We start from the raw sequence: 14,209 nt of genomic DNA on the forward strand, positions 1-14,209 counted from the left end.
TAGTCATGGTAACTAATGAGTTCTATACAGCTATTGACCTTGTAACTCAGTGTGCATGCACAGTTATTAAAACTTGCCTATGTTTTTATAATTTGTCCAGTTTCTCTGCATTATGATTTATACTTCATGAGTCTGTTATGGTTTATTCCAAAACTGTGACTATTCGAATCTCACAGTTTTTCTCATATTGTATACATTATTGCATATATATGTCTTTGAGGCTTATATTGTATTTGCAGCATGCCTTCTTACTGGCTGAATAACACATCTATAAAACACACCAAAAATATGTAAATAAACATTACTACTTGTTAACACATGCGATCATGCACACACACACACACACACACACACACACACACACACACACGCACACACACCCACACACACACACACACACATATATATATATATAGGCCATAATGTGTGTGTGTATACACACACACACACACACAGTGCACCATGGCCTCTTCACAGGGGCACCGTGAAATATTGTAAAAGCTTCATAATTAATTGAACCAAAACAATTTATAATTATTAATTTAATTTTAATAAAGTAATAATGAAGATACACGAGTTTTGTTTACTTTTATCTCTTACTTATGAGTAGCCATACTTTTACTTAGGGTAGGGCACCATGGAAAAATTTTAATTGAAAAAGGGCGCTGCGACTCCGAAAATTTTGGGAATCACTGCACTACATTATATAAAACTAATATTTGCTAAACTTTGGATTTTTTAACATAATGTTACCTAGAGGAATTATAAAACAGATATCTGTATTTTATATCCTTATTGGATTGGTTTACCCTGTAGTAAGTTAAATAATGTAGGTTAACACTGATGATGTTAGGAAAAAAATTGGGAGACACAGAATAAAAGAGCATTCATTTATGTTTAATATTAATTTATTTTTATAAAATAAATGTGATGAATGTACCTAATCATTAAACTGTTATAATATTCTTGCTATTCTCCCTTTATTTTTCTCAAAGAACGTGTTATTGGAATTTTACTTCATGGCCATTTTACGTTGTTTAAGAATGTTTTATTATTATTTATTTTATTAAAACCCTTTTAATGATATTCATTATACATTTTGCTATGTTGTTGATAATTATATTATGCTCCAACAAAGTAAATTATGATGGAGTGAAATTAAAAATGAACAGAATAAAGAATAACAGAATATAGAAGTAAAGGAAATGCGCTAATTATATTCATTCAAGTTTTAGCTTAGAATTCAATATATTTATTTAATAAATTAGATAACAGTTCATTGGTGACTATAGATTAAAATATGTTGGATAAGATTATTTTTTTTATGTACATTATGCATTCATTATTCCATTATATTTTTTTTCTATATTTTTATTTATATTTGAATCAACAATTAAAGTTATTGGTGAATGAATAATATGAAAATTGGTTTGTTGTCTGGTTTGGTAGCGGTGAATACTATTACTTGTTAAGGTAAAATGCAAAGTAAATTTTTTTTAGTACATCCATAGATATAAATGCATGTTAGTGTACTAGATTATAAATTAGTACTTAGTACTAATTGTTATTAGTACTAGAGTAATTGGGCTTCATGATTTGTATCTTATAAATATTCAGTGATTTTCAGAAGTTTGATTTTCGTAAAGATTTTGGAGTTGTGTTTGATGTTTGATCTGCTTTTAATTTTTACATCATAGATTAGATCCTCTTTAAAAAATTACTTGAGAATTAAGGAAATGCTTTTAAGGTTCAAGATTCAGTCAAGAGAAAATCCGGATATTCACTTCCCTGTGGTTGAGAGGTGGCAATGATGTATATATATTAAGATTGTATACATTAATATATACAGAGACTAATAAATGTAGGGGTTGGTTACTCTCAGTATTAGGAGTTCCCCCCATTACAAGTGCCAATGGTCTTCTCAGAAGACGAATGAGCAGTGGTGAGTACAGGGCACTATTTCTCTGGGGATGGAAAACTAAAAGTAAAACAGAGGAACTTCTTCAGGAAATAAAGGATTGGAATACAGAAGCCAATGGAAAATCAGTGTATTGAAGATCTTAGTGAAAATTTCTTGCATTATGCTATGGTGCAGATTTCTTCTGTTAAATGTTGCAAGTTAAAATAGCTTCTCATCTGGATCTCAGAAAGAAGCAAGGAAAGAAGTTAAAAAACCGATTGCTTATAGGATCTTGGAATGTCAAGACTTTGTTAGAGAGTGGAAAGTTAGAGAATCTCAAAAGGAAAATGAAGGAAAATAAAGTGGATATATTTGATGGGAAGGACAAGATGAATTGAAAAGTGAAGAATTTATCATATTCTACTTGGAAAAAAAGAAAAAATGAAAAGAAAGAAAAAAAAGGGTGGCAATTATTATTATAGGAAATAAAATTGGTTCAGAAAGTATGTTACATAAATGATAGATTAATGTTGTCAAGGACTGGGATGCTAACCCACCGGCTTGGTCTACTGGTGAACGCGTCTTCCCAAATCAGCTGATTTGGAAGTCGATAGTTCCAGCATTCAAGTCTTAGTAAAGTCAGTTACTTTTATATGGGTTTGAGTACTAGATCGTGGATACTGGTGTTCTTTGGTGGTTGAGTTTCAATTAACCACACATCTCAGGAGTGGTCGAATTGAGACTGCACAAGACTACACTTCATTTACATTCATACATCTCTTTACATCTTCATTTACATTCATTCATTCCTTATTCATCCTCTGAAGTAATATCTGAATGGTAATTCCCGGAGGCTGAACAGTAAAAAGAAAATGTTGTCGGATTGGGATGCTACCAAAAGTTTTAGTTATATTACAAGTATATATGTAAAGATTAAATTATGAAGAAGATGGTATTGATTTGTATGAAAGTGTTGAGGATGTAATAGATTGGGAAAGAACTGCTTGCTGTAAGGCACTGAAGGGAGACTGGAATGCTGAGGTTGGAGAAGGTAAAGAAGGAAGTGTAGTAGGACAATATGGCTTAGAAATAAGGAGTGAAGGAGAAACAGGTTAGTAGAATTTTGCCAACAGAAAAAATTATTTATAATCAACACTTGGTTCAAAAACCATAAAAGAATGGTGTGGTTCAAAAACCATAAAAGGATGGTGTGGTTCAAAAACCATAAAAGGATGGTATATACATGGGTGTTCCTTTGAGACAAAGCGCACTAACAGGTAGTAGATTGTACCTTAGTAGATGAAAAGTATAGGATAGCTGTTAAGAAAGTCAGTGGATTATCAACTGATAATCCACTGACATTGACATCTGCAACTGCAGATGTCAATAGATATCGTTGCTACTTATGATGGGAATGAGAGTAACTTTAAAGAATAAGGGTAGAGAAAGTGATGGTAGTTAAGAAATGGAACATAGAAAAGTTGAAGAAATTGGATGAGGAAAAAATGGGTGAAAACCAGCTAAAGTGATTTAAGAAAGCAAAATGAAAATGAGAATAGTGAGGAGGCCTGGATAAGAATAAAAGATGTTACAGTAAAAACATAGAAGAAGAATTAAGGTATTATGAGGGAAATACTGCAACCAAGAAACCATGGATAACGACAGAAATGGTAAAAGAATTAAAGAAAAATACAATATTAAAAAAAAGGAAGGAGGAAATGTAAGAGCAGTGTATTACAAATTAAACAGTAAGTTAAGGAGGGAAACAAAAATGGGTAGGGAAAGATGATTGAATGCAAAAACTGGTGCTGCGATATGATGCGTAAGAAGGTAAACAGCATTACATGGGATAAATGGAAAGGGATGGTTAAAAGAGATACTGAGGATAAGGATGGTAAAGTGCTACATGAGGAGAAAGAAGTAAATAAAAGATAGAATAAGTGCATGGAGGACCTGTACATGTCAGGGAGAAACCTGAGAAATTGGATGTAGAAACGGAATAGGAGGTAGCTAAAGTGGATAAAGGACCGTTGATATTAAAATGTGAAATACAGTAAGCAGTTAAAGAAATGAAGAATAAAAGGTGGCTGTAGTAGATGAACTTGACTTGGATTTTTATAAATTTTTAAATAAAAAAGGTGTGGAAGAAATAGTGAACTGTGTAACATACTGTGTAATATACTGTAAAGAAGAATGACCAGAAGACTTGTGAAAATTGTAATGGTACTAAAGTCCAAAGAAATCTGGTACTGGAATAAACTGAACAATGATGGAAAATAATGCAGGGAAAACAGTTTAACTTCAGAAAAGGAAAAGAACCAGAGATGCTACTAGATTGGGCTACTAAGGATGATTTAGAATTTAGAGAGAGGAAGAAGAATAAAAGAATGGAAAGACAGAAGGTTAATTAAAGAATTATACGAGACAAACAGCAGCAATAAAATTAAATAAGATTATGACCGACTGGGTCTTGGTTGATGTATTCGGCAAGGATGCTGCCTTTAACCAACATTGTTCAACATTTATATTAAAGATATAATAAAGAGTATATTAGAGGAAAGAGAAGTGTAGGAGAATGAAAAATAAGATGCATAATGTTTTCTGATGATATGGTCATTCCAGGTATGGGACACAAGCATTTCTAAGATTCTTAAATGCCCTGGAGGAAGGAATGTAAGAGTACAGAATGAAAACTAACGTAGGAAAACTAAACTAATGGAATTAAATAACAAAGTGGTTTTAGTGGTAAGGATAGGTAAAGAAAGAATAGAAAAAGTATATAATTACAGTTATTTTGGTGCTATGACGACAAAGGACATGAAAAGTGACAATGGAATTAAAAGGAAGGATAATGATAGCAGAGGAAGATTTCTCATTAAGAAGAGGAATTACTGTGTAGTAAAAGTCTGTACTTAGAGTTAAGGAAGAGTTTTCCAAATGTTATGAATGGAGCGTATTGTAGTATCAAAATGAAGCTTGGATTATGAGTTAGAGGAACTGGATTGGAGCTTTTGAGATGCGGATACGGAGAAAGTAGGATGGATAGATAAATTGAGGAATGAAGAAGTAATGAATAGGATTAAAGAAAAAAGAGCACTTGTATGAGAAGTGTACAAAAGAAAAGGAAACTGGTAAGGACTTGGGGTTAGGAAATCGAATCTTGACAACTACATTGGAAGGATAAGTAGAAGGAAAAAGGATGTGGGATGTGAGAAAGAAGGTGAAGTTAATTAATGAGTTCTAGATTGAAAACACAAGGAAACAAAGGAGAAGGTTTGAACAAAAATGGATGGAGATAGTGGTGGCATAAGGGACCTGACATCAAGTAGAACACCAGATGATAGATACATACAATTTTTGGCTTTTACTTGAAGAAAACTTGAGCTCCCTTTAATGTTGAAACTGCACTGTATTTGTGTCTGCTGTAGTTTATAATTATTAGAATGTGAATCTTCTGTCTGAAATCTGATTATTTTTTTCTAAAACCTTTTCATAAATTGGTAGTATTAGCATCATGATTACTTGGCTTTTCCATTTTTGAAAAGTTATGTTTTAAGATTTTTTTAAAATTTGTTATGTTCATACCTTGTCATTTTCATTTAATTTTTAAATATACTGATTTAAAACAGTAACAAAAACATGATTTGCACAGTTTTCTGGCAAATCTTGATATTAGAAAGTTAAATAAAATTCATGTTAGAACTATGTCTTTAATGATTTATTCCTTTTCCAGTCCTTTTTCTCTTTAAAAACCAAGCATTGTGACTTATGTGCTCTGAATTTGATATTAATTTTTTTTTTTGTTTGTTTACCACAATTTTATAAAATGCCGGTTATGAATATATTATTTTAAAATGTTATCCTTTTTGTGTTATTTCTAGCATAAATTTCTTCCACTTCAAAGTTATTGAAAATCATATTTTTTTGAATATGGAATTTATTATTTGTATGAATGATATCAAATTAAAAAATTCCTGTTTTTTTTTTATCAGCTAAAACCTGGTTATGATTTTATCTTATACACTTAACACTGTATATGTAATTATATGCTCATCAGTATTTATGTTCTTACCACAGATTATTTTTATTTTTACATAGAATTATCCTACCCTACGAAACGTCATTTTATGTGTGTCTGTGTGTGCATCCCCTTTGGCTTAAGACCCGAATGTACCTACCGATCACTCGCGGAAAATCCCGATTCGTTAGTACTTGTTTCGTGGTGGTCGGGTGTATACTTGTTTTTCAGCGAGGGGTACGTTGGCTGTCCAGAAGGGAGGTCAGCGTTCCTCAATAAAATGGAAGGACGCCCACAGGACCGGGAAAGACGGGGGGGCAGTCAACTGCCACGACACTCCGACATCACTGTGCATAGCCTGACGACGGAGGTCAGTGATATTGGGGGTGTTTAACAAGGAAAGTAAAAAAAAAAAATAAAAAATAAAATTGTATACTTGTTTTGTTATTATATATCGATATACCGTATATATAACGAACGATATATATCGAAGTTTTGGGAAAATTTAGTACTTTTTAACCGGATCCGAACTTTCGGACGAAAATCGCAAATATCTCGAAAACGGTCGGTTCTAGCGTTCTGAAAAATTTTTTCGCCCCCCTTCTTCTTCATACGCCATCCGCTCCAAGTGGTATCCGTCGGATGATACTATTTTCAAGTGCCGTCGGGGGGCAGTTCGGAAATTGAGGAGGGGGTGCGTGGGGTGCCACAGTAATATCTCGACAACTGCCCGTCCGATTTTCATGATTCAAACGGCGTGTCTATCAGCAGGTCGAGCTCTAACTATTTAACGCATCGAGTACACTCTTGATCGACCGAATCTTGGCTATACGGAAATTAAATCGTTTAGCCCTATATTTCGATTGCACTCACCCACCGTAAAACGTACCGATCCGACCTTAGAAGGCGGCTTTGACCGTACTCCATTCTGTGCTATCCGTTTCATTTTATAGGAACTTCTTCCCTTTTTATACTGTCTGTCATTTTCATTCGTCTCTGACTTCTTGCTTTCCTCCCCGTTACAAATCCATCTAATGCCGTCACCAACAGGCAGTCACTGGTATCTCTTGAGATACCCTACTAAAATTATTTTTTACCTTTCAGTCCGTTTAATTTAAGAATGGTGTTTTAAAATTCTTTTTTAAATATTTTTTATTTATGTGAGTGAGTGTTTTTCTTCATAAAATAATGAAATAACCAAAAAGTAGTCACTGGAACGTACCTATCACTAGTGGAAAATCCCGATTCGTTAGTTTCAGATTTAAATTTCTAATTTAACTTTCATTATATCAATTTTTATCATTAAAAAAAAAATATATATATTTTTACACAAGAGGTAATCAATTTTGTACACCTAATAATGCCATTCCGAGACGCCGCGTCCGCCAGGGCAAAACGCCCGGACGGCCTAGCTGCAGAGGGGTGCCTTAGGCACGCCCTGCAGCTAGTCTTATAATAAAAAATTATCGTAAGCTTTTGTGTTTTTGTTTTTAGGAAACACAGAAATATTACTAGAGCAGCATTACACAGAGGTTCGGCTCCGGCTACTGATTTTAGATGCCCAGGATGTGGAGGTTGTGTAACCAGCACTACTACTCGGCTACTGATAGCATCTATAACATCAGCAATTTTAATATGTTGGATAATTACATTAACTTACCTTGCTTTTGTTTTAAATTCAGAAATTCAACGTCTTGACAACAATGTGCAAAGAGGTTAGATTTATAATGTTAATCTTTTATTCTAACATGTTTGTATTTTTCCTATTTTTTCCTCACTGAAGTGTACTATCCATAAAATTAATTACTTCATTCTCATTTATGAGGCTGTTTCACTCTCAACTGGATTCACTTGACTGAATTTAAGAGTGTTATTTATTTTTTTGCTTTGTTTTTAAATGTTTCCTCCATGTTGTGTGTTTCTTCACAGGTTTGGATGCAATATTCCGCCATGAAGCATGATATTATTAAGTATTAAACTACTGGTATCATTGCCTTATTTTATTCTTAGTAAGTTAATTTTTCATTTTCTATTATTTAAACAATGTTTACTTTAAATGTAAAAAAAAATTTTGTTAATAATTTCATTGTGTTCTTATATTTTTATTTGGTCATTTTAAATATATATTTTTTATGGTTTATTTACTTGCTTCTATTGTTTATTGCAGTCGCATTTTATTGAACATCTTGACATTTTGATTTATTGTATACAGTGGAATCTGAATTCAGCAGAAACCCTCACTGCAGTAGAATATTTTCCTGGAATAACAGTAGAGTTTTCTTCTTAATAATTGAATCCCACTAATGATGTTATGGAAAGAAAATCATTTGTTGAACAGAAAATCCATATCAAGTCTATGATACTTCCCCAGAAATTATTGATGCTTAACATTTATTGGTATATCAACATATTGCTTTCATTTTTCACTTACCCACTATTTAAATGATATAGTAAAAACAAAAAAATACCTTGTCATGTCAGATTTTAACTATTAGTTTGGTTTGTTTCTCTTTATTTTATATATATTTTAATGTAGATTTTTACTGATGACTAATTCTGTATAATTATTTTTCAATGCTTCTTGGTAACAAGACATTAACCTAAACAATACTTAAAATTTGCATTGTCTGACAAAACAGTAATGATGTAACCTAATTCTTCATATTCTGTGAACATCTTGACACCTTTCCTACCTAATTTACTGATCACCAAGACCAGATTGGTTAATTTGAAAAGTGACTATCATGATTGACCACTACAGTGGTGCTAAAACTGAAGAAAATTATATTGATATGAAAACCAAATACCTTCATTGCAATGTTATTCAACCCGATAGACTCACAAGATTTTTTCTAGTTAAAAATAATTACTAGATAATAATAATTAATATCATTATTGAAGCTCGAATCTTTACCTTCAGTGCAGGTCTGACCTTATTATTTATTATTATGCTGGATACTTCTACAATTCTCATAATTGTGAAGATGGCAAGATATTTTTTTTTAAATCTGTATGTTTTCTTGGTAGCTCTCTTTTTTCTGGAGGAAAGGTATTTTTATATGCAGCTGTTGAGCGTATCATTTTTGGTCAGTAATGTAATTGTTGTGTTCAGATAAAATATCCTGTGGGATTATGGCTGGGATGGACCTTAAGGTTTTTATGCCTATGGACTGGCCTCAATACTTGCTTCCTGTGTTTCATTAAGTGTATTAGTTGAACAGTGGGTAAAGCTGGGTCTCTTAAAATACAAATTTTGAAATGCCAGAATATTGAATGAAAGTAAAGCAGAAGGGAAACACAGAATAGAATTAAAAATAACAGAATTTATTTAAATGAAGAAAGTAATGAATATGTATGAAACACTATAATATAAGTTTACCAATTTAATTTTATTTTAATAGTTTATTATACATTTTTATTTATATCTACATTAAATTTATTTCAAAATTTTTGCAGTTTAAGCATTTTTCTTATTTAAAGCATAGAATGAAATTTTCATAAAATATGATATAGTGCATACAATAAAATAAAAGTTTGTGTTGGAAAAGATAGAGACTGAGTTATTACCAAACCTGAAAACATTTATATCCATCTAATAGGACAATAATAATAACACATGCCTGCGATGGTTGTGTTTTTTAATTTTTGATAATTGAATCTTATGTATTTTTTAGCGCTGAATTCAAAAATAATCTTTATTTTTTCCATCACATTTTTTTGCAAATTTCAAAATTTGTAAAAATTTGAAAAAATTGCAGAAATGTGATTCAATAAAATAGATATAAAATGTTTTTTTAATAATAAATTAATATAATATATTCACTGTTTTGGTTTATTCTATGCATTCAGCTAAACAGTTGAGTGGTCTGAAGAGGAGAGCAAGGGATCATTGACCCCTTAATTTCCAATGAAAATTGCCACAAAATAAGCCTAATTTTTCTATTATAGTGCATTTTTAAACTAATTTTTATGAGATACCACTCACCCTCTTCACCCACTTTAATGAAGTATGTAAAATACTTAAAATTTCATTCCATGTTTCAGAGTTTCATTGGACGGCTTGTACTCTGTTTCGTACTTTTGCTTCTGTGTTCTCTATAGAGTTCATCTTGGTGTAACATCCAGCAATAGTCTGCCATCATCGTAGTAATCCATTTTTCTTGATATCTCTTTCCATTTCTTTTATATCCTGATGAAATATCTCACCCATCTCTTCACTAATGGTACCCAGATTTTCAGAAAAATAGTCCAAATGTGAATTTAGGAAGTGAACCTTCAAGCTCATGGAACACCCTAAATTTTTGTACTTCTGCAACATGTACTGAACAATTGACTTCAAATGCCAATCGACATTTGAAGGATCAAGTTTGAATCCTTCTTATTAACCAGAAACTTGGTTACTATGTCTTTAAAGGCTCCTCAGGCTTCTTTTTCTGCTACTTCCATTTGTTTCTCAAAATTACCATCTTTGAGAAGTTTTCTAATGCCAGGATCTGTAGACACCCTCTTTTAGTTTGGCAGTTGATAAGATTGGAAATTTGTCACAGATGTATTTAAAACATTTACCTTCTTTTGGTAAGGCTTGCTTATCAAGCCTAACTTGATATGCAGAGGTGGAAGGAGAACTTTATTCGAATCTATGAGAGCTTTTCGGAACACATTTTTGGTTCCAGGTTCTAATGAAGCTCTTTTTGACCAATCTTTCCTTAACCAATGATTTTCTCTGTCGCTGCTATCCCATTCACACAAAAAACAAGGAACTTTGTGTAGCCTCTTGAAGCTATTTTGAAGACGAAAAATTTCCTTCAGAACCTGAAAATATATTTTCCACTGACAAAAATGCATTCCTATCTAGTACTACATAGTATTTTATAGCAAGTAAGAAATTTCCTTCTATAACTTAAATATTTACTGAAAAAAAACTAAATTTTATTTTAAAGATTGAAATATCTTTGAAATTACCTCTTCAAAAATATTAATTTTAATTTTTTTATTAGTTCTTGAATACTGAAATAAAATTATTACCACAAGGTTAACATATTTAAAAAGATTACTTTTGAACACAATATACTTCAACACGTAAGTCAAAATTTTATTTATCACAAGTAAAAGGAATTCTGTAATAAAATGAATTCTGTTCCTTTTTGTTTGACGTAACATGTTTAATTAAATTGTCTTTTAAAAGCTAGTGATTGAATTAAGTTTAGTAGATTGCCATATTTTTCCAAATTGTTTTCCGATTTTATAGAATAATACGCTGAAGGGTTTTTTAAATTTTATCCCTTTTTTAATGAGGAAATCTACAAGGACTTTTCTGTGCTTCAGGAAAGAGGATTATATTTGTGAATCTTTTCTGCAAAAAATCTAATTTTTGATGTGGAGAACTGCTGTCATAATCATTTTTAAATTGTAAATAAAATTGTCCCCATTTGACTTCACTATATCTTTCAAATATTCATTCTCACTTCTATATTTTAACCTATTTTTGAACTGTAATCTTTTCAGTTGTAAATGTCATAATAATCCATACCTGCTTCAACATTGCATGAGTTTGCTGTAGACAATGCAGTTATAAAATTTCTGAAGCCATAAGTTTTTTTTTGTTTTTTTAATGAAAGTTCCACCTGATGATGAAAACTGTCTGCGCTCATGAATGATTGCCCAGGTTCAGCATAAAAAGTAGTTATTTCAGTAGCTACTATCCCATCTGAATTAATAATTGTTATTAGAAATGATAGAAAACATCAATTTTTGTTTTGGCTTGAGCAATTGTCTAACCATATAATAAAATTGCTGGTATCTGTACTTTTTAAAAAACATGTAGAAGGCACTTCGATATCTTCTTCATTTCGGCCGCTTACTGCTTTGCGCCAAAGAACTGAGTAAAGCTTTAATGTACTTTTCTTCCCTACAGGGGCGAATGTCTGATGATAAGTAGTAAGTTGTGGAGTAAATAGTACGTGCCTAAATATATCCAGTCTAGGCAGCATGCTAATTTTCTGCAAATCAGAAGAGAAACAAATGGTTCCATCAGGCTACTCAATATCACCTTCTGCATATTTACAATAAGCAGATCTTGATTTACTTGCTGCATTAATGTACCAGGTGCATAAATATGAAACCGGAATTTTTGTATAGAAAATTCACATTTATTGTATGAAGATGATAAAAAATATTTTATTTGAAATACTGTCCATCGCTAGCTAAACATTTTTCCCATCTCCCTGACAATTTATGAATGCCACGCCAAAAAAACTGTTGCTATTTTGAGGCAAACCAGTCATTGAGCCATTTTCGTACATTTTCATAAGAAGTGAAGCACTACTCAGCAAGTGCATATCCCATCGATGCAAATAAATTGTAGTCAGATGGAGCAAAGTCTGGTGAGTAAGGGTTTGCTGTGTGTGATGTTGCATTATCATGAAGCAAAATCACTTTGTGTTGCCTTTTTTGATATTCTGGTTGTTTTTCACGCAATGCTTGATTCAAATCGATCATTTGTTGTTGGTAGCATTTAGTATTAACGGTTTTGCCAGGTTTTAGCAGCTCGTAATAGATCACACCCTTCTGATCCCACCAAACACAGATCATTGTCTTCTTTCCATAGCGATTTGGCCTTGAAATCGATGTGACCTATGAATTAACTTATGAATCTTGCCTAGTTTACTTGGATTATGTAATTGTCAGTCTTTCTATAGAAGAGCATTTTCAAAACTTACAAAACGTCTTCGACAGGCTGGAAGATGCAAATCTGCCTCTTTCTTCTTCAATATATTCAGTTTAGAAATAAGGAAAACATACATTTTTAACATTTTTTCAATGTTATCATTGAATGTTTTTAGTCAATCTGCAGATTTTTGTTTATTTACAGTTCTAATTTCCAAAAATTATTTGATAAATTATTTCATTATTTTTAAATCTCATTTAAAAACTATTTAAACCATTGATGATCAGCTTTATTATTTGATGCATCTAGATTAGGGTATGTTTATTGAAAAATAAACATCAAAGAGAGACAATCGACTTCAATTCTTTGTGTCACAAAATACAGTTTACTTTTTGTTGGATAGTTCACATTATATTGGACTGATGTCTGATGAAAGAGGGAGACTGATTCCTGAAAGAGGGCAGCAGCTCTTTCAGTAGTTGTTAGGGGCGTGAGTCAGGACGACTTAAACGGCCGTATCAACATCACTCAGTCCTCTGAGTACTGCGCAGCTGAAAGCAATGGAAAACTACAGCTGCTTTTTTTTCCAAGAAAATGTGGCTCTCTGCATTTTCACATAGCAATAATGGAGGCGCCTTCCTTGGTAAAATATTCCGGAGGTAAAATAGTCCCCCGTTCGGATCTCCGGGTGGGGACTACTAAGGAAGGGGTCACCAGAAAATTAAAAAATAACATTCTACGAGTCGGAGCGTGGAATGTTAGAAGCTTGAAAAAGGTTGGTAGGCTAGAAAATTTAAAAAGGGAAATGGGTAGGACAAATGTGGATATAGTAGGAATTAGTGAGGTTCGGTGGGAAGAGGAAGGCGACTTTTGGTCAGGTGATTTTAGAGTAATTAACTCAGCGTCAAATAATGGGCAGGCAGGAGTAGGTTTCGTGATGAACAAGAAGATAGGGAGGAGAGTGGAGTATTTCAAAACGCATAGCGATAGAATCATTGTAATAAGGATAAAATCAAAACCTAAACCGACAACAATTGTTAACGTCTATATGCCTACAAGCGCCCATGATGATGATGAGGTAGAGTGTGTATACGAAGAGATTGATGAAACAATTAAACACGTAAAAGGAGATGAAAATTTAATAATAGTTGGAGATTGGAATGCAAGCATTGGAAAAGGCAAGGAAGGAAATACGGGCTGGGCAAAAGGAATGAAAGAGGGGACCGACTTATAGAATTTTGCACGAAGTATAATTTAGTAATTGCCAACACCCAATTTAAAAATCATAATAGAAGAATATACACTTGGAAAAAGCCAGGCGATACTGGAAGGTATCAGATAGATTATATCATGGTTAAGCAAAGATTTAGAAATCAACTCGTTGACTGCAAAACTTACCCTGGAGCAGACATTGATAGCGACCATAATTTGGTGATAATGAAATGTAGATTGGGGTTTAAAAACCTGAAGAAAAGGTGTCAGATGAATCGGTGGAATTTAGAGAAGCTTGAGGAAGAGGAGGTAAAGAAGATTTTTGAGGAGGACATCGCAAGAGGTCTGAGTAAAAAAGATAAGGTAGAAAATGTAGAAGAAGAATGGGAGAATGTTAAAAAGGAAATTCTTA

The 14,209-nt window shown here is 32.5% G+C and overlaps 1 protein-coding gene across 1 annotated transcript in view; it reads left to right on the forward strand.

Annotated features, from left to right (window-relative positions):
- LOC142322358 (EF-hand calcium-binding domain-containing protein 14-like) overlaps nt 1–14,209 on the forward strand; it is a 93,029-nt gene that overhangs the window by 2,422 nt on the left and 76,398 nt on the right. The window contains exon 2 of the mRNA XM_075361352.1: nt 7,413–7,633. Coding sequence (XP_075217467.1) covers nt 7,413–7,633 — 221 coding nt within the window. The remainder of the gene's footprint in view (nt 1–7,412; nt 7,634–14,209) is intronic.

The sequence above is a fragment of the Lycorma delicatula genome, chromosome 3 (genome assembly GCF_047948215.1).
Source record: "Lycorma delicatula isolate Av1 chromosome 3, ASM4794821v1, whole genome shotgun sequence".
Lineage (NCBI taxonomy): Eukaryota > Metazoa > Arthropoda > Insecta > Hemiptera > Fulgoridae > Lycorma > Lycorma delicatula.